This window comes from Peromyscus leucopus, chromosome 20, assembly GCF_004664715.2.
Source record: "Peromyscus leucopus breed LL Stock chromosome 20, UCI_PerLeu_2.1, whole genome shotgun sequence".
NCBI lineage: Eukaryota > Metazoa > Chordata > Mammalia > Rodentia > Cricetidae > Peromyscus > Peromyscus leucopus.
The window spans coordinates 13,197,924-13,217,847 of NC_051080.1; the positions used below are offsets into that span (position 1 = coordinate 13,197,924).

The 19,924-nt window shown below is 37.6% G+C and overlaps 1 protein-coding gene across 1 annotated transcript in view; it reads right to left on the reverse strand.

Moving 5' to 3' along the window:
- C20H12orf40 (chromosome 20 C12orf40 homolog) overlaps positions 1 to 18,670 on the reverse strand; it is a 28,935-nt gene extending 10,265 nt beyond the window's left edge. The window contains exons 1-8 of the mRNA XM_037197434.1: positions 18,537 to 18,670; positions 17,089 to 17,221; positions 16,677 to 16,725; positions 15,306 to 15,482; positions 8,526 to 8,641; positions 6,412 to 6,935; positions 4,987 to 5,056; positions 2,722 to 2,782 (exon numbers count right to left, since the gene is read on the reverse strand). Of these exons, the coding sequence (XP_037053329.1) occupies positions 2,722 to 2,782; positions 4,987 to 5,056; positions 6,412 to 6,935; positions 8,526 to 8,641; positions 15,306 to 15,482; positions 16,677 to 16,725; positions 17,089 to 17,221; positions 18,537 to 18,642 (1,236 nt within the window). The 5' untranslated portion in view covers positions 18,643 to 18,670. The remainder of the gene's footprint in view (positions 1 to 2,721; positions 2,783 to 4,986; positions 5,057 to 6,411; positions 6,936 to 8,525; positions 8,642 to 15,305; positions 15,483 to 16,676; positions 16,726 to 17,088; positions 17,222 to 18,536) is intronic.
- Between the last annotated feature and the right edge of the window lie 1,254 nt (positions 18,671 to 19,924).

Consider the following 19,924-nt stretch of genomic DNA (forward strand, 5'->3'; position numbering starts at 1 on the left):
TCTTGAACTTGATGTAGACTATGTAGACATTGTAGACAATTTCATTTATAGACATGAGCAGAAGTAATGTGCACTATTTCCAGTCCAAGACCAGTAAAATCTCAAGCTGTTCCACTCAGTGTATACTGCAAACCTGAGAACCACACCACCAGTGTGAGGCCTTGAGGTAACACAGGAGCAGCACCCCTTCCCTAACCCTTTTATCATTTAAAAAGACTTTCCTATTCAACTCTTGACACACATAAGCTCTAAGAAGGAAAAAAGTGATTGAATCACACCATGCAACCCATCTCTGGGATTGTATATAGCAACCCAACATGTACATGGCTATGAAGGCATGTATGCACTCCAATGTCCATACCAAACCTGCTCATAAAAGATGGCTGTTGGCCGGGCGGTGGTGGCACAGACCTTTAATCCCAGCACTTGGGAAGCACTGCAGAGCCAGGCAGATCTCTGTGAGTTCAAGGTCAGCCTGGTCTACAGAGTGAAATCTAGGAAAGGCGCAAAGCTACACAGAGAAGACCCTGTCTCGAAAAACCAAAAAAAAAAAAAAAGATGGTTGTCTTACTTAATTTTCTATTGCTGTGATAAACACCATGACCAATGCAACTTATAAAAGACAGCATTTAATTTCATGCCTTACAGTTTCAGAGGGTTAGAGATGGTGGAATAAAGACATGGCAATAGGAACAGCTGAGAACTTACATCATGAAACACAACCATGATACAGAAAGAGAGCTAACTGGGAATGGCATGAGCCTGTCCCTAGTGACACACCTCTTCAGCTGAGAACTTACATCATGAAACACAACCATGATACAGAAAGAGAGCTAACTGGGAATGGCATGAGCCTGTCCCTAGTGACACACCTCTTCCAACAAGGACATAACTTCCTAGTCCTCCCCAAACTGTTCCACCAACTGTGGCCCAAGTATTCTAATATATGAGCCTATAGGGGCAATTCTCATTCAAACCACCACATTCCACTCCCTGCTTCCCATAGGCTTGTGTAAAATACAAAATGCATTTAGTCCAGCATCAAAAGTCTCCATAGTCTTTCACAGTCTCAACACTATTTAAAAGCCCAAAGTCTCTTCTGAGACTCAAGGCATTCTCTTAATTGTAATCCCTTGGAAAAATCAAAAAGCAAATTACATAGTCAAACATACAATGGCATAGAATACGCATTACTATTGCAAAAGGGAGGAAAGAGAATAAGGAAATACTGGACCACACCAAGCAGGGCAAACCCCAAGTCCTATAGCTCACATCTGATGTCAAGGGCTGAGATGACTCCACCCTTCCGGCCTTACTGACTGCAGCACACCTCTTTCCTGAGCTGCTTCCACTCCTGTGTGCAGCTCTTCTTGGCACATGTCTCATGGCTCTGGCATTTCTAACATCTGTGTCTCCAGTGTAACTCAGGCTTCATTTTCCCAGCTTCACACAATTATCTCAGGCCTTCAAGTAGGGTCTGCCTTGCCACATACTGCCTAGTCTCCACATCTCTCCTTAACCATGGAGGAAGATTCCAAACCCCTTTATTGGTGTAGCCTTTGTGACTCCAAAGCCAGAACCAGACAGGTAACACTGCCAAATTCAATTGCCTACTTCGGATGGATCCTGGACCCCTCGAATCACATTTGCATGAACTTTCCTTTGTTGTTGACTTTAGGAGCAGAAACTTCTTCAGGCCTTTCCTTTTTATAAAGTGGAAGCTCAGCTGGATTCTGTCTTGCCCTGGGACACTCCTACTTTTATTCTGTAATGTCATCTCTTGCAGCACAAGCCTAGGCTCCAATATTAAATTTCCTGTGCTCTTTTTCTCTTCAAACTGTACATTTTGTATTTCTCTTTGTTCTACTTGTTCTTTTCCAGTGTAGATCTGTATAAGAGTTATTGCTAATGTCATGCTAACAACATGACAGAGTCATCATTAGGCTATCGAGAAATCCCCTCCACCAAAACTTTAGTTCATTACCTTTCACTTTAGACATTCTTGGGCTGATTCTTAGGACTTGGGCAAAGGCAGCTACATTCTTTGCCCAATATCACAAGAATGGTCTCTAGCCCAGTTGCTGATACTTTTCCCTGAAATCTCCATAGTCTACATTGTCCTCTGCAACATTGTGTTCCAAGCCCCACCAGGATGACCTCATCAATCACTAATTAAGATAATACCCTACAGTCAGATCTTATGGAGGCATTTTCTCAATCGAGATTCCCTCCTTTCAGATGACTCCAGTTTATGTCAAGTTGACTTAAAATTAGCCAGCACAGTTATTAAGGAAAAATTTTTTTAGTTAAGAGTATCGGGGTTGGGGATTTAGCTCAGTGGTAGAGCACTTGCCTAGCAAGCTCAAGGCCCTGGGTTCAGTCCTCAGCTCCAGGGGGTTGGGGGGAGTATCAAATTACATAAGCCAGTGGTTCAGTTCCTGACTCAGTTGTACTCATCAAGAGAACAGTAAAACACAAAGCATTTTTTTCTTCAACAAAATCTTACAGTGCAATAAGAACTATTTTAAATGTGTCTAGTTTGTCTCAAAGAACATTATATTTTCTAACTCTAAGCCATAACTTTTCTAGTATAAGAGTATATGAGTTTACATGAAAATAAACATGAATAAAATATAATCTTAAATCAGGGTAAACTAAATACTAAAATAGGACACCACAAACTGAATTACTTGAAAAGACAATGTGACAATGAGCTTTTACCTCATTATGGTCAAAATCACATGACTGCTTATGATGTAATTCTTTCAAAGGAATATCACCCCTAGGGATTATTAAAAAAAAGTATTAAAGCACATTTCCTCTGACAATTATTATTCTAAATTTTGGTTTCAAATCAGAATTATGTAAGAAGCTTCTTAAAAATTTGAATTGACAAGTACCATACCAAACTGATCATTTATTTTAATATGTAAGTTAAACATCTACATTTTCTATGCACGTGCATATTGGTGTGTACGCACAAATGTGTGTTCACCAGCATGTGTGTGCACGTGTGGATGCCAGAGTTCAGCCTCAGCTGCTGTTCCTCAGGGTCTCTCATGGAGATCTAGGGTTTGATCAGTAGGAAAAGCTAGCTGTCAACAGGCCCCAAGGATCCTCCTTCCCCCCATTCCCCATCCCAGTGTTGGGATTAGCAGTGGACATCAATGCACCTAGCTCTGGAATCAAATTCAGGTCCTAGTGTTTGTGCACCAAATCACACTGAGCCAAATCCGCAGCCTGGGAACATCTATAATGTGACATACTCACTCCAGGTAATTTAGATCTGCACTCAAGATTGAGAATCAGGTTCCTTTCCCATTTTGTTTTTGCTCTTTAGAGACACAGTGCCATACATCCTAAGTCGCCTTTAAAAGCTGAATTTAAAACTCAAAGCCAAACAAAAGTTTTACTCAAACTTCCAGATAATTGAAGAACCAAGGATTTCATTTTTCAATTTTAGAAATACATTATGTGCCTAAGTTTTAATAAATACCAATTCCACAAAAATGGCATGTATAAATTCTTTTTATCAATAGATACTTTAATGATTTCCATAAGAATATGGAATATCCTTTCACAATAAAAATAAGTAAATTTAAAATCAAAGATCTGACTAAATTATGATTATTATTAAGAAAAACAGGACTATTCAGTAACTATCCGCTAAAATAATGTTTCCCTGCATTATCAATAATTGTAAATAATTTTGTAGAAAAGCCATCAAGGCAGCCTCAAAACTCAAAGGAATAAACCATGTCTTAAGAAATAAAAGACCCGCCGGGCGGTGGTGGCGGACGCCTTTAATCCCAGCACTCAGGAGGCAGAGGCAGGCGGATCTCTGTGAGTTCAAGGCCAGCCTGGGCTACCAAGTGAGTTCCAGGAAAGGCGCAAAGCTACACAAAGAAACCCTGTCTCGAAAAACCAAAAAAAAAAAAGAAAAAGAAATAAAAGACCCACCCAGTTAAAAAAACCTAAGATTCAAAATACTTTTTACACCATTAGCAGTAGAAAGCTGGATTTGGTGAGGCATAATCATTTCCATGTAACAAAAAGCATAACAATGATGAGACATAGGGGACTGCAACTCTGAATATCTATTCTGTCACATAGGGGCCGTGGGAGGTGAATGTTAGCATGCAGAGGATCCTAGAACACAGATGTCACATAATGGAGCTAGTCTTGCTTATACTGCCTCACTGCATTCTCATGCTCCCTGTTGATTTTATACCAAACATGCAACATTCCTGTGGGGACTGCAAAAGAGACAATATGCTGTTCGCGCTAATAAACATTCTATCCATGGGATACTTCTATTTCCGCTAATCAGTAAATTGATATTTAGAAGATATATGGTGGATATTCAACACTAAATGGTCAGATGAGAAGGTCTTAGAGGCTAGAAAATGTGAATATTGTGGGAGCCTGTTCTCGGGTTCCTCATGGCTTTACCCAGCAGGTCCGCATAGAGGATGATCAGGACCACGGGCCTGAGTGCAGGTGTCTGAGATGGTCTGCACTTGGCTGTGCTGGGGGAGGAGGTCTTTTGCTCCACCCCTTGGCGTCTCTATAAAAACCCTGGGCCAGAGACAGTTGGGGCCCATTGGAATAGGTTCCAGGCCCTCTCGAGGCTATCCTTTATTTTCTATCTGTTTATCTCCACGATATTCTCCGCAATAAATCCTTCTATCTAATATTTCCTGCTGATTGCACTCAAGAAAACTCTGGGGAACTGTGGGGGTGGTGGGTAAATGCGCCACAGAACATCATGGCCTTAAGAAGTTGCTTTTACTCAGATATATATATATATATATATATATATATATATGGGTATATATATATATATATATATATATATATGGGTATATATATGGGTATGGCTTCTTTGAGACCAGTTTGCTCACCATCCAGCAAACATATTATCATCTTATGTTCTATTTGTTCATCTGAATACATGCATTGTACTAGATCTAAATCAAAACTTACATAGAGCACACTGGGTATTCCCAGGTATTTCTCTGCAGCGCTTCCTCTTGGTCATCACTTTCAATATTTCCTTCAAAAATAAAAGCATACACTGAATTAAAGTTAGCATCATTTATTTTCATTTTTAATTCAAAGCATATTAGAAGGATATGCAGAGGGAAATTGGTAGTCCATGATATAATACAATAAAACATTATATAAATTAATGTACTGTACATTCATCCCCTGGTATCTGATAGGAATTGATTTAAAACCCTTCCCCTCTACTCATTTTCCCCATAGTCACCAAAATCCCTTGACATGCCAGTGTCTTGCATAAACTAGCTAAATCTGTTCACATAATGCATACACTCTCATATTCTTTCTGTCACCTGCAGGTGACTTAGAATATCTGATACAGTAAGAATCCTCTACGAAAATACTCATTTGTGTGTGTATGTGTACTCTCGGATGCAGCATGTGTCCTTCGGCCATGACTGCCAGGACTGAACTCAGGTCAGCAGCAAACCATCTTGCCAACTCTGAGGATGCTATTAAATAGTCTATATGGCTATTTGTCCCTGTGCTTTATCCAACCTTGGTTTCAACAATTCTCGCTCATATAAACCCTCCTCTTTCTCGCTAATTGGACTCCCAGAGCTCCACCCAGGGCCTAGCCGTGGATCTCTGCATCCAGTTCCCTCAGTCGTTGGATGGTGTTTCTAGCATAACACTTAGGGTGTTTGGCCATCCTATCACCAGAGTAGGTCAGTTTGGGCTGTCTCTCGACCATTGCCAGCAGTCTATTGTGCGGGTATCTTTGTGGATTTCTGTGGGCCTCTCTAGCCAAATGAATGAAAACACATGAACTATGAACCAATGGCTGAGGGGTCCCCAACTGGATCAGGCCCTCTGAATAGGTGAGACAGTTGATTAGCTTGATCTGTTTGGGAGGCATCCAGGCCATGGGACCGGGTCCTGTGCTCAGTGCATGAGTTGGCTGTTTGAAACCTGGGACTTATGCAGGGATGCTTGGCTCAGTCTGGGGAGGGGGGACCTGCCTGGACTGAGTCTACCAGGTTGATCTCAATCCTTGGGGAAGGCTTTGCCCTGGGGGGGAGGTGGGCTGGGGTGAAGGGGAGGGGGGCAGGAGGGGGGAGAACAAAGGAATCCATGGCTGATATGTAGAACTAAATTATATTGTAAAATAAAATAAAATTATATTTTAAAAAAACAGTATATATGCTCTACTGGTTAGGGAATAATGGTCAGAAAAAAAGTCTGTGCATGTTTAGCAAAAACATCTTCGATTTAGTCTATATAGTTAGTTGATCTAAAAAATATAGAACATTTGGATATGGAGAGCCAACTATATGTGTATGTGTATAAGTATATGAAACATGGTAATATAGAGAGGGAGAAAGAAACTGAGTGTACAACACCAACCTTTTCTCCCACATCTGGCTGGGTGACAATCATCCTCCAAAGATCTAAATTCACGTATTTCATTACTGTTGGACTCCTTCTGGTAGGGCTTCTTTGACTGACAGGTTCCTAAGTAACTTGTATTCAGAGGAGGATTAGGAAGAGCTACTTGTGGAACTGTAAAATTCCCGCTAGTGACCCCACTAGAGGAGTGGCTTCCATCAGAAGAAGCCACCCAGGTGCCACGCAAACCATCATAACCACACTTAGGAAAGGCTGCCATTCTCCCTGGCTGATCTCTGCTCAATAACTGGATCATGTTGTGACTGACGAATGTGTCCGAGTTGTGATTGTATGACAGATGTCTCTGAGTTGGCTGGCTCACATCTTCAAGAAAATTGGAGAATTCTTTCCCATTATTCCCCCAAATCTTCTGCACTGATGTTTTTTCCATAGCAAAGTCTGGCTGTCTTCTTTCATAGAGGCTTCCACAATTTTCACCCATAATCACAGATCTTCTAGTAAAGAAATCACCAGTTTCTGAACTTTGGAATAAATAGAAACATATTTAGCAGGAAAGGTTTGATCATTTTTATTTACAAACACTAGCTTAAATTTAAAACTTTAAAGATGATACTGGAAGATGACTAGCATTTTCCCAAATTGCATTTTAAACTTAATATTTAAGCAAATAATAATACTTTGGAAGGAAATTTATCTCATTTATTCTTCTATTAATAGGCAAGAAAATAATTTATACATGGTTCTGTATTCCAGTGTGAAATTTAGTCCATAGTTTTATTTATTATATTAGCAAACAAAACATGCTACTCAGTAGTCTGTTGTCTACAGCACAGTCTAACAAATAACCTAGGGTCCACTGTGGGTTGCTGCTGTCTGGTTTAACAGAGAAAGAGATTTGTGAAGACTACTGAGGGAAGCAATCTCATGTAAAAATATTTTTTAAAGAGTTATAAATTAGCAAATTTAGCAATTGAAATAGTTACAAAGTTCTCAGTGAAGAAAAATAAAGATGTAGTTTATTTTAGATAAGTAAGGTAACCCAGATGAAGGGTAATTAGGTGAACTAGGTAACCTATAAATTCTTTTTCTAAGCAAACATGGAAACTCTGGGTTAAATCTAGCTTGTGCATAACAATCAAAGCTGATAAGGAATAATAACAACAAAAATAACCTTTTGTTTACACTCACTTGAGATTGGACTATTACCGCTGACTCTACACTCACTGGAGATTGGATTATTGCCGCTGACTCTACACTCACTGGAGATTGGACTATTGCCGCTGACTCTACACTCACTGGAGATTGGACTATTGCCGCTGACTCTATACTCACTGGAGATTGGACTATTGCCGCTGACTCGACACTCACTGGAGATTGGACTATTTCTGGGAATGGAAGTAGAAAAAAAATTGGGGATAGACACAAGACTGTTAACAAGAAATTGTTAATATTCACTTTATTTTTAATTATGTATATTCTTTTATGTTTATTGGGTGCCATATGTAAAACTGAGTGTAGGTGTCTACAGAAACCAACAGTGTCAAATCCTTTGGAACTGGAGTTACAGGTGGGTTTTAGCTGCCTGATGTCGGTGCTAAGAACCAAATCAGGATCCTTGTAAAATCAGTATGTGTTCTTAACTGCTGAGTTATTTCTTCAACCTGAAAATTTTGATTTCTACTTTGCTTTTAACTATCTATTAAATATTTAAATAGAAATACTAAGTTCTAAGCACTAGGTCATGTGTTCAGGTTAGAGACAGAAGAATTATTAGTATTAAATAGAGAAAAATTCATGTTTTGGGTCATATGTTCATAGATTATAATTCCCTCTGATTTCTCAATGAGCATCTAATTAATGTTTTACCCTAAAAGACATAATCCATTGTAATAACACACACCATTAAAGCCAGAAGAGTTTTCTATCATTGTAAATGGGAGAATAATCATAGAACATGTCATAAGTTACAAAGTACATTGTATGTGGAAATCATATTTTATAACTGATTTTCGCATTGTATCTTCAGCTCAAATATTCATGCCCTTTTAAAATCAAAGTCATGCCTTAGAGTTCCGCACTCCGTTCCACCTTCCCTTCTGTGCCCTACTCACCTGCGTATTCTCTCATATGATGCTCCAAACTCTGCTGTTCTCTGAGATGGAGTGAAAATATCTTGACGTTTATGTAATTTGGAAAATAAGGGATCAGAAAATTTTCCATTACTGAACTGAAAAAGGAAGAAAATGACAAAACAGTATGTACATATTTACAATATAAATTGTACTTACCTATCTGCAGATAATTGCTAACCAATGTGTAGTTATATTATGTATCAGCAAGAAAATGAATATTTAAGTAGCTATCATCTAATGTTTTATTTTCTGCTCTATAGAGTAATTAATAGAATATGGAGTTTAAGCTGTAGAGAGAAGGTTTTGTCTCTAAGATATGAACTAGGTGGCTTTTCTCAGCCCTCTGTGTCACTTGACTCTCTCCCTAGGATGTCTGCTGGCCGACCTGGCAGTGACTCGGGCAGGGCATTATGACTCATGGTGTCCCCTTACAATCTCTCTGTCTCATTCCTAATCTTGCAGCAACTGCTTTCAGGTGCCTCTCCCTACCCTACCTCAATTTCCTGGGAGTTCTGACAAACTTTGTGGGGGAACCCAGCTTCCCCACCTTGTGGACCCTCTCAATCCTCCCTTTTAGCCCATCCCCATTCCTGTGTGTCAGCCCCATTACCAAGGAACACTTTCTACCTGGAACCCCAGTGGCCACACTTGGCAGTGACTCCGGGAATCAGTTCACACCATCCTGTCCTTCTTTCTGATGTTTCCATCCTCATCCTCAGCCCTGGGTTTGAGGTGCCCCTCCTCCCACCTCAGCTTCATTCACTGGAGACTCCATGTCCTGGTTCAGATCCAGCGTCACCCTAGGTCCTCACTGTTGCCTCTTTACATTACTTCACTGCAACCTACTTTCAAGATCCCCTTTACCACCACATCTGTAACTCTCTGGGGACCCAATCTTTGACAAGATCCCCTTAGTTCTTCCCAAATCCCCACTTAGCCTTTCTTCCTAGCCCACCTCTATTCCTCTCTGCCACTGACCCACTCACTGACCTACAGAAGCACACTCTCGACCAGACAACCACCACCAACACACATTCCTAAGATCCAGAGTGGGCAACAGAAGCCATGGAATAGAAGAGCCATACATCCCCCCACAGTAAGACCAGATAACAACATCTAGGATAACTCAGTTATCCCAACTCTAGATGCCCGAACAGCAGTATAAAAAAAACAAACATTAGCAGCCAAGACAATAGGCCTCCTCCAGAACCACGTGAACTTTCTATAAGAAGACCTGAGAAATACAATATAGCTGAAGCACAAGGACTTCAAAATGGCAATTATAAATATGTTCAAGAATCTTCAAGAGGATATAAATAAATGCCTTAGTTAAGACCATGAAATCACACACAAACAGTGAATGAAATAATGGAAATAGTTCAAGACATGAAAGTAAAAACAGAATCACTAAAGAAAAACACACTGTCATAAAACTGAAAATTCAAATTTATGACTCCAAACAAAAACCTCAAAGGTAAGCTTCACCAACAGTACAAGACATAGAAGACAATCTCAGTCACTGAAGAAAAGATAGAAGAAATGGATATCTCAGTAAAGAAAACATTAAATCTGAAAAAAATCCAGGCACAAGACATCTAAGAAATATGGGACACTATGAAAAGACCAAATCTATGAAGAATAATAATAATAATAATAATAATAATAATAATAGAGGAAACAGAAGATCCCCAGGTCAAAGGCACAGAAAAATATTTTCAACAAAATCATAGAAGAAAATCTCCCTAACCTAAAGAAGGAGTTGCCTATCAAGGTACAAGAAGTAGACAGAACACCAAATAGGACCAGAAAAGAAATGCTTCATGACACATAATTATCATAATACTAAATGTATGGAACAAAGAAAGAATATTAAAAGCTACAAGGAAAAACAATGTAACATACAAAGTCAGATCCATTAGAATAACATCTGACTTCTCAATAGAGACTCTAAAGGAGGGCCTGGACAGATGTTCTACAAACTCTAAGGACCACAGAGATCAGTCCAGACTAGAATTCCCAGCAAAACTATCAATCACAATAGATGAAGAAAGAAAGACATTTTTAAATGTTTTATTCCTAAATATTGTTCCAAAATAAAAAAAACAACAACATAATAAGCAAAGTTACATATTATCTACCATCTACAAATCCATCTCTACAGAAGGCACTAGAAAAGAAACTTCAATCTAAAGAGGTTAACTACACCCAAGAAAACACAAGGAATAAATACTCCCAGACCACTAAATCAAAATGGGGAAAAATTCACTCCATACCAACAAAATAATCACAATCAATAAACACTGATCATTGATAACTCTCGGTATTAAAGATTTTATTCTCCAATATAAAAACACAGACACAGACTAAAAGATTGGATTAGAAAACAGGATCCATCTTTAGGCACATCCAAGAAACACATCACCTCAGGATAAGAGGATGGAAAAAGATATTCCAAGCAAATGAACCCAAGAGAAGCAAGCAGATATAGACATTTTAATATCTGATAACATAGACTTGATACAAAAAGTAATCAGAAGAGATAGGAAAGGACACCACATACATCAAAAAAAATAAATAGATAACATCTATACACCAAATACAGGGGCACCCAAGCTCACAAAAGAAACACTATTACAGGCTAAATCACATACTGATGCTCATATACCGATAGTGATAGACTTTAACACACCCACTCTTGCAAATAGGTCATTCAGACAAAAACTAAACAAAGAAATGCTATTGTTAAATTACATAACAAATCAAATGGACATAGAAGATATATATAGATAGATAGATAGATAGATAGATAGATAGATAGATAGATAGATCATTAAATCATAACACAAAAGAATATATCTTCTTTTCAGTACCTCATGGAACTTTCTCCAAAATCGGCCACATACTTGGACACAAGTCTCAACAGATATGAGAAAACTGAAACAAAAACAACGTATATCCTATCAGAGCACCCAGGATTAAATTAGCTGAATATCAACAACACCAAAAACAACGGACAGTATACAACTTATGAAAACTGAAAAATTCATTACTGAATGAAAAATTTGAAGACAGAAATTAAGAAGGAAGTTAAAAAACTATCTAGAATTAAATGAAAATGAAAACACAACACACTCAAACTTATGGGTCATACAATGAAGGCAGTTCTAAGAGGCAAGTTCATAGCACTAAGTGCCTAAATTTAAAAAAAAAAAAAAATGGAAAGATATCATGCTAGCAACTTAACAGCACATCTGAAAGCTTTAGGGAAAAAAGAAGAAATAATACTCAAAGGGAATAGATGGCAAGAAATAATCAAACTCAGAGCTGAAATCAATAAGAGCAACAATACAAAGAATCAACAAAATGATGAGTAGGTTCTTTGAGAAAAATCAGTAAGATTGGTAAACACCTAGGCAAATTAACTAAAAAGTGAAGAGAGAAGATTAAATTAATAAAATTAGAGACAAAGGGGGGACATCACAACAGACACCAAGGAAATCCAGAGAATCACAAGGGCATACTTTCAAAAATAAATTGAGAAATCCCTTGATATACTAAGTCTAACGAAGTTAAATCAAGATCTGATCATCAATTTATACAGACCCATAAGCCCTGGTGATAAAGAAACAGTAATTGAAAATGTTCCAACCAAAAAACTCCCAGGGACAGATGGACTCAGTGAAAATTCTGCCAGACTTTTCAAAGAATTAATGACAATACTCCTCAACTTATTAAACAAATTAGAAACTTAAGGAACATTTCCTAATTCTTTTTACAAAGCCACTATTACACTGATACCAAAAGCACAAAGAAAACTAGCAAACATTAAAAATTATTGAACCATATATCTTATGAACATAGGTGTGAAGATTCTCAATGAAACACTTGCAAATAGAATTTAGGAACACATCAAAAAGATTATCTGCTGTGATCACTTTGGCTTCATCCAGAAACCTAGGAATGTTTTGATAAATACAAATCGATAAAAGTAATCTACCACATAAACAGAGAAAAACCACACAATTATCTCATTAAATGTATAAAAGATCTTTAACAAAATCCAAAACCCCTTTATGAAAAAAATCTTTGAAAGATTAGGAATACAAAGGACATACCTCAACATAATAAAGGCGATTTACAGCAAGCCCCTAGCCATCGTCAACCTCAATGGAGAGGAACTCAAAGCATTTCCACTAAAGTCACTAAAACAAAACAAAGATGCCCACTCTCCCCATACCTACTCAGTATAGTACTTAAAGTCTTAGCTAGAGCAGTAAAACAACTCAAGGATATCAAAAGGATACAAATAAGCAAGGAAGAGGTTGAATTCTCTTTAATTGAAGAGTAAGACATTATTTCATATATAAAAAACCCTAGAATCTCCAACAGAGAATTCCTACAGCTGATAAACACTTTCAGTCAAGTAGCTGGATACAAAATTAACTCACAAAGATCAGTACCCTTCCTATATATGAATGAAAAACAGCCTGAGAAAGAAATGAAGGAAACAATAAACTCTCACAATATCAAAAAAAAAAAAAAAACATATCTTGGGATAATCATATACCAAGCCAGTGAAAGACTGGTATAAAAACATCAAGACACTGAAGAAAGAAATTGAAGACAGTATCAAAAGATTGAAAGATCTCCCATGCTCATTAAGTAGGATTAATATAGTGAAAATGGCCATCCTACCAAAAGTAATCTACAGATTCAATGCAATCCTTATCAAAATTCCAACACAATTATTCACAGAACTTGAAAAGACAATTTTCAGCTTCATATGAAAGCATTCACAGGCACCCATAAACATAAACACACACACACACACACACACACACACACACACACACACAAACAAACAATCCTGAATAATAAAAGAACTGCTGGAGGTATCACCATCTCTCATTTCAAGCTGTATAATACCACAGTATTGGCATAAAGAGAGACATGTTGATCAATGAAATAAAATTGAAGACCCAGACAGAAGCCCACACACCTATAGCCACCTGTTTTTTGTTTTGTTTTGTTTTGTTTTGTTTTACAAAGAAGTCAAAAATACATGCTGGAGAAAAGACATCATCAACAAATGGTGCTGGTCAATCTGGATGACTGCATTTAGAAGAATGGAAACAGATTCATATTTATCACAAAACCGACTCCAAATGGATCAAGGACCTCACCATAAGGAAAGATAACACTGAATTGGATAGAAGAAAAAGTGTGAAATAGTCTTGAACTCATTGACACAGGAAAGGAACTTCTAAAAAAGACACCTAAAGTACAGGCCCTAATTAAAAATGGGGCCTGAGGAAACTGAGAAGCTTCTGGATGACAAAGGACTTCACAACCTGGAAAAAATGGCAGGCTACAGAATAGGGAAAGAGCTTTATACAGTTATCCATCTGATAGAGGGTTAATATCTGAAATGTATAAAGAATTCAAAAAACTGAACAGCAAAAAAAAATATAACCCAATTAAAAAGGAGGGACAGAACTAGACAGAATTTGCAAAAGATGAGACACAAATCACAGAAACAAGGAGATGTTCAACATCCTTGGTCATCAAGGAAATAAAAATCAAAACTACACTAGTCAGAATGGCCAGATTAATACAACAAATTACAACTCATGGTGATGAGGGTGTGGGGAAAGGGAAATACTTATCCACTGCTGTCGGAAATGCAAACACGTACAGCCACTGTGGAAATCAGTGTGTGGGTTCCTCAGGAAGTTAGGAATAGATCTACCTCAAGATCCAACTATATCACTCTTAGGCATGTACCAAAAGGACTTTACATCCTACCACAAGGAAACTTGTTCATCCATGTTCAATGCTCTGTTTTTGATAATAGCCATAAGGTAAAAATAACCTAAATGTCCATCAGCTGATGAATGGATAAAGAAAATGTGGTACATTTACACAATGCAACACTATTCAGCTATTTAAAAACATGAAACCATAAAATTCATAGGTTAATGGATGGAACTAGAAAAACATCCTGAGTGAGATAACCCAGACACAAAAAGAAAATATTGTCTTCTGCTGTGGGATGGTCTGTATGTCAAATTACTCTTATTGGTCAATAAATAAAACAATGATTGGCCAGTGGCCAGGCAGGAAGTATAGGTGGGACTAACAGGAGAAAAGAAAGAACAGAAAGGCAAAAGGAGTCACTGCCAGCCACCACCATGACAAGCAGCATGTGAAGATGCCGGCAAGCCACGAGCCACATGGCAAGGTATAGATTTATGGGAATGGATTAATTTAAGCTATAAGAATAGTTAGCAAGAAGCCTCCCACGGCCATATAGTTTGTATGCAATATAGGTCTCTGTGCTTACTTGGTTGGGTCTGAGCGGCTATGGGACTGGCGGGTGACAGAGATTTGTCCTGACTGTGGGCAAGGCAGGAAAACTCTAGCTACAGTCTTCTTTTATTATGTGGATGTCAACTTTTAAGACTTTGATAGGCATACTATAATCCACATAACCAGAGAGGTTAGGTGTAAAATAAGGGACTATGTGGAGAGGAGGATCTCCCAAGGAAAGAAAAATAGAATGCACAGTTAAAGAGAGAGAGGGAGAGACCTGAATGGGAGGTTAAAATGGGGAAGGGGAATAAAGAATGGGGCATAAGATGAAATACTAGCTTTCAAGTATCACCATACTTAGCAATTTGAAACCCATCTTTGTCAAATTTATGAAAAGGAGAACTATTATGAATACATGGCATCAAAGAAACAATAATTCCAGTGTACCTGCTCATTTTGTTTTTCCTCATATGCACATTTCCAAGGATTTGGTGCTACTCTTGGGGTGGAGTTTTGGCTTGGAATATGTCTGTTAGAAGGTAATTCTGCTGGAAAAGATGGTGGAATATAACTGTAGTTTTCTGTTTTGTGGAACATTCTGTATGAGTTCATGTCTTGTGATGACTATAGGAAAAGAAAAGATAAGATCACTAAAAGTACAGAAACTAGAAGTCAAAATAACAGAACTAAAGTGGGTAGAAAAGGGGCATGATTACAAAAGAGGAAATCCCAAGAAAGGCAAGCCTTTGCTAGTTCATAGGAGTCACTGAGTCAGTGAGGTTCTCTACTGACGTGATCTCCTTAAGAACTCTTCCCTCTGCTTTCCCTATCTGCCTTCCTCTCTCAAGTTCTTTCCTCCTTCTAATGACAGGAAATCTTAGGTTCTTTAACCCACAAAGCAGACAACAGGATGTCCAAGGTTTTTCATTATTACCATCAGCTTCCACTGCCTTTCTGATCTAATTTAAACCTGACAATTCAAAGATAAATAAGAATAATTAATACAGCATTGGACAGTAAATAGAATTTCAAGCTTTAATCAACCCGTGCATTTTCTAATTCATTATGATTTTGTTTGCAAAAAAAAATTATACTTTGAAAAATCATCTTGTGGTAAATATGGGTTCTTAACATAAGAATTTGATACAAATGATGTTTTCATTGCATTTGAAAAGATGAACTGATTGGTGAACGTGTGAACTAATAAAAGACTCCCTCACTGGGAGGTGTGGCAATGGCTCCATCAGTAAACTGCTTGCTATGCCAGTGTAAGAGTCAAGTTTGGCTCCCCACACCTCCATGGAAAGGCCAGGTGTGTCAGGGCACACTTGCACTCCCAACGATGGACGGGAGAAACAGCCAGTCCCTGGGACTCACTAGTCAGACTGAATCAAGCAGCTCTAGTTGCAAAGGGACCTCATCTCAAAAGAGCATGTTGGGGAATGAGTGACCTCTGGACTCCCGTACACATGCATATGCATCTACCTGCCCACCAATGGACGAATGCACACTCACACAAATAAATGAATAAGTACTTAAAAACAATCTCTACGTAAGGGTGCTTTGTAACTCTTTGACAAGAAGAATCGAGCATTAAACACACGGACGGGGCTGGCCACGTTGCTATCACTCCAAGGAGGCTTCATAATCAGAATATTTCTTAGGAGTAAATTTCTTACATTTTAAAACTGCAAAAGGAATCATTGAGAAACTGTAAAAAGTTTAAAGATGACTAATTTTCCTAGTATTTTAAAAGTGAGATCATCTAAGGGCATGGAACAATTGTTAAAACAACTTGTCATTTTCTTTAAAACTCACCTGAACTGGGCCAGTTTCTTCCTTGCTACATAATCTTTGATAGGGTACACTATAGAAAACCAAAATTGGAAGTTAAAATTTCAAGCAGCCATAAATATTGTCCCATGTATATTTAAATTTCACAGTGTCCTCACAAGCACTCAACATAGAAAACTCTGGTACATTGCTACAGGGTCATAAGACAAGTAAGTTTTAGGAAAGAAATTTGTATTGAACTGGGATAGGTGTTGTCTGATACAGGATGTCAAAGCACATGCACAAAACACCATAGACACATGTCCTAATGATTTCATGATACCAGGAGACAAGCAGGAATGGGGCTGGAAGGGAATAGCCTTCTCTACTTCCCAGCACACAGCAGGCTGATAGTGTTAACTTTCATCAGTCAGTCACTGTCTCAGCTGACACTTACTTCTTTCCCATGTCATCGATGCACAGTTTAGAAGGGACACAGTGAGGTGACATTGGAAGTTCTAAATCATGCTTTCTTAGTGGGATTTTCAAATCTCTGTTCATATTCACATAAGTTGGTCTTTTCATGATTTCTATAATAAAAATGTTAAACAATGACTTTTAAACAGAAGCTTTAAAATCATTTTTACTATATCATTCTTCAATTGCTTGAACATATGAAAATGTTCTTCTGTACATTACCAATGTTCTATACATGTTATTGCAGAAACTGAATGCAAACAATTATTAGTGAAATTTAATTTTTTTCTCCTGCTTCTTAAGCCATGAAGAATGGGGCTCTACTAATTCAACCTAATTTCTTCTTTCTCAGTTACCAGACTGTATCAGATACTGTGTTACATATTCTCATAGCACTATATGTTTTCTCTATTTCAGCACTTTGCACACTTTATTACACTTGATTAACCTCATCTCCTTCAATAGACTTTAAGCTTTAGTGGTTCTTAACCATTTGGGGGTCAAACAGCCCTTTCCCAGTTGTCTCCTAAGACTATTGGAAAACATAGATATTTACATTACGATTCATAACAGTGGAAAAATTACAGTTACAGGGTGGCAATGAAATAATTTTATGATTGGAGTCACCACAGCATGAGGAACTGTATTCAACTGCAGCATTAGGAAGGCTGAGAACCACTGCTTTAGAGGAAGGAGCCTTGTGTCTTTTTATGCAAGTGAGATCACTGTTTCATTACCCAGCCTACCTACAGAGTTCTAGTGGAAATTTTCTCTTTCTGTACAACCATCTCTTTACTCCTGAGCCACCTTTCTGGCCCCAAACTGTCTTGTTTTTTGAATTCTTACTTTTATGCTTGTTTTTAAAATGTAAATAATAGGCCCAAGTTCCCTTAAGAGAGGGAAGATTTTTTTTTTTTGGGGGGAGTGGAAAGTCAAACTGTGAGACAAAATAAACTTTCTTTTGAAGTACAAAACTCTTACAGTTCCTATCCCAGAAGTGTAAAAGAAATTCTAATTGCAAGACAGGAAAAAGTCACTAAGAAAAAAAAAACTGTTTTTCCTTTGGTACAAATTTCCCAAGCAATATGAAGTAATAATGCATTCATTATTTTCTTTTCTCAAGCTAAACTTGTAACTATTTGCCTAGAAATAATAATACAATAATTATAATAACCCCATGACCAATTAATGATATCAAACAAGTTAATCTTATACAACACATACAGCTTAAAAATAAGATAAATACACAAAACAATAAAAAAAATCTTAATTCAAATCCTGGTTAAGCTTATAATTTAAAAAGGCAACAAAGTTTTAAAATAAATTCTCCATATGCTTTGAGTTCTGGAAATTCTAAGCAATTAGATGGCTAGATGTTATTATGAATTACCACATAAAGATAAAAACAAATGCCTTAGAAAGACTTACCAGGTGTTTCCTTCTTGGACGATATCTGATTTACCATATACAGATTAAGAAGGTCTAAGCTGGCAGTGGTATTCTTGACAGGTGAAAAAACTCCTAGTAATTTCATTTTTGATTTTAACTTGTTCTTTTCAAAGTATTCCTATAATAATTAAGAATTAAAAACATTAATTTCCCAACCTAACAGTTCAGGGCAGATTCATAAACAATAAATACACTCAAGTCGCTATGCCATTGACTTTTCACACGTGTGACAACATTTACATGGGAACTAAAATCAATTCTGATGGCTTGCAGCTTGCCCAGAGACTGAAATCTGCAGCTAAAAAACTTTTCTATGATAAATAACATACCACCCTTTATTAAAAAATTCTCAAAAGATATAGCCAATTGCCTATTGAAAAATCAAGAGGAGGGCAGTGAAATAGCACAGAGATACAAGCCAGGTCACCTGAGTTCGATTCCCTGAACCCTTAGTAGGAGATAACCAAGTCCTCTTTTGACCTCCACAGGCATGCTGTGATACATGTGCACACGTGTGCATGCATGCACACACATAGGTACACATATACACATATGTGCACATATACACACATCAATACTAACAATAAAATTGTACAACCAACAAAGAAGAAAGCAAAAGCTATATGAGAACTAACTTGCAACCAATGCTAATTTAACTCACTGTATCACAATGCTTAATGTTGTCTATAAACCAAATACACATATATATCACCTTATATCCAGTTTATATTTTCTTCCTGGGTTTCTGTACTATAATTATTCTTCAGTTTTTAGTCACATCTTTAACTTGCTAAATTCAAAGACATCTTAATTTTTAAAAAATATTTCTTTTATTTTCATGTGGGAGTGCATATGGGAGTGAGTGTACCCGTGGAGTCCATAATAGTGTTGGATCTACTGAGCTGCAGGCACCTGATGAGGGCGCCCAGAGCCCTATATAGGGAAGTTCATGCTCTGAAACACTGAACCGTATCTCCAGGCTTCTTACCAAATAATGAGTTTTATTACTGCACTGTCATATAGAAGTGTCATTCTAACTTTAATTGTTCCTTCCACCCCTCCTCTCCAGACCCCACTTCCCACACCACTCCCGACTCTGACATCTTCCTTCCTCCCACTAATCTGAGTTCTGATTTCATCACCCCCTCTTTTCCCTGCTCCCTAGAGTTATCTCCCAGGTTCTCATGATCTCCTTTCTATTTCCCACACAATATATACTATATATAATTAATGTCATATCTATTTATAATTTTAAATATAGGTTTAATACATGGAAGAAAACACGAGTATTTGTCTTTCCTAGTCTGGCTTATTTCACTTCATTATTTCCAGTTCCAACAACTTCCCTGTAAATGACATGTTTGTTG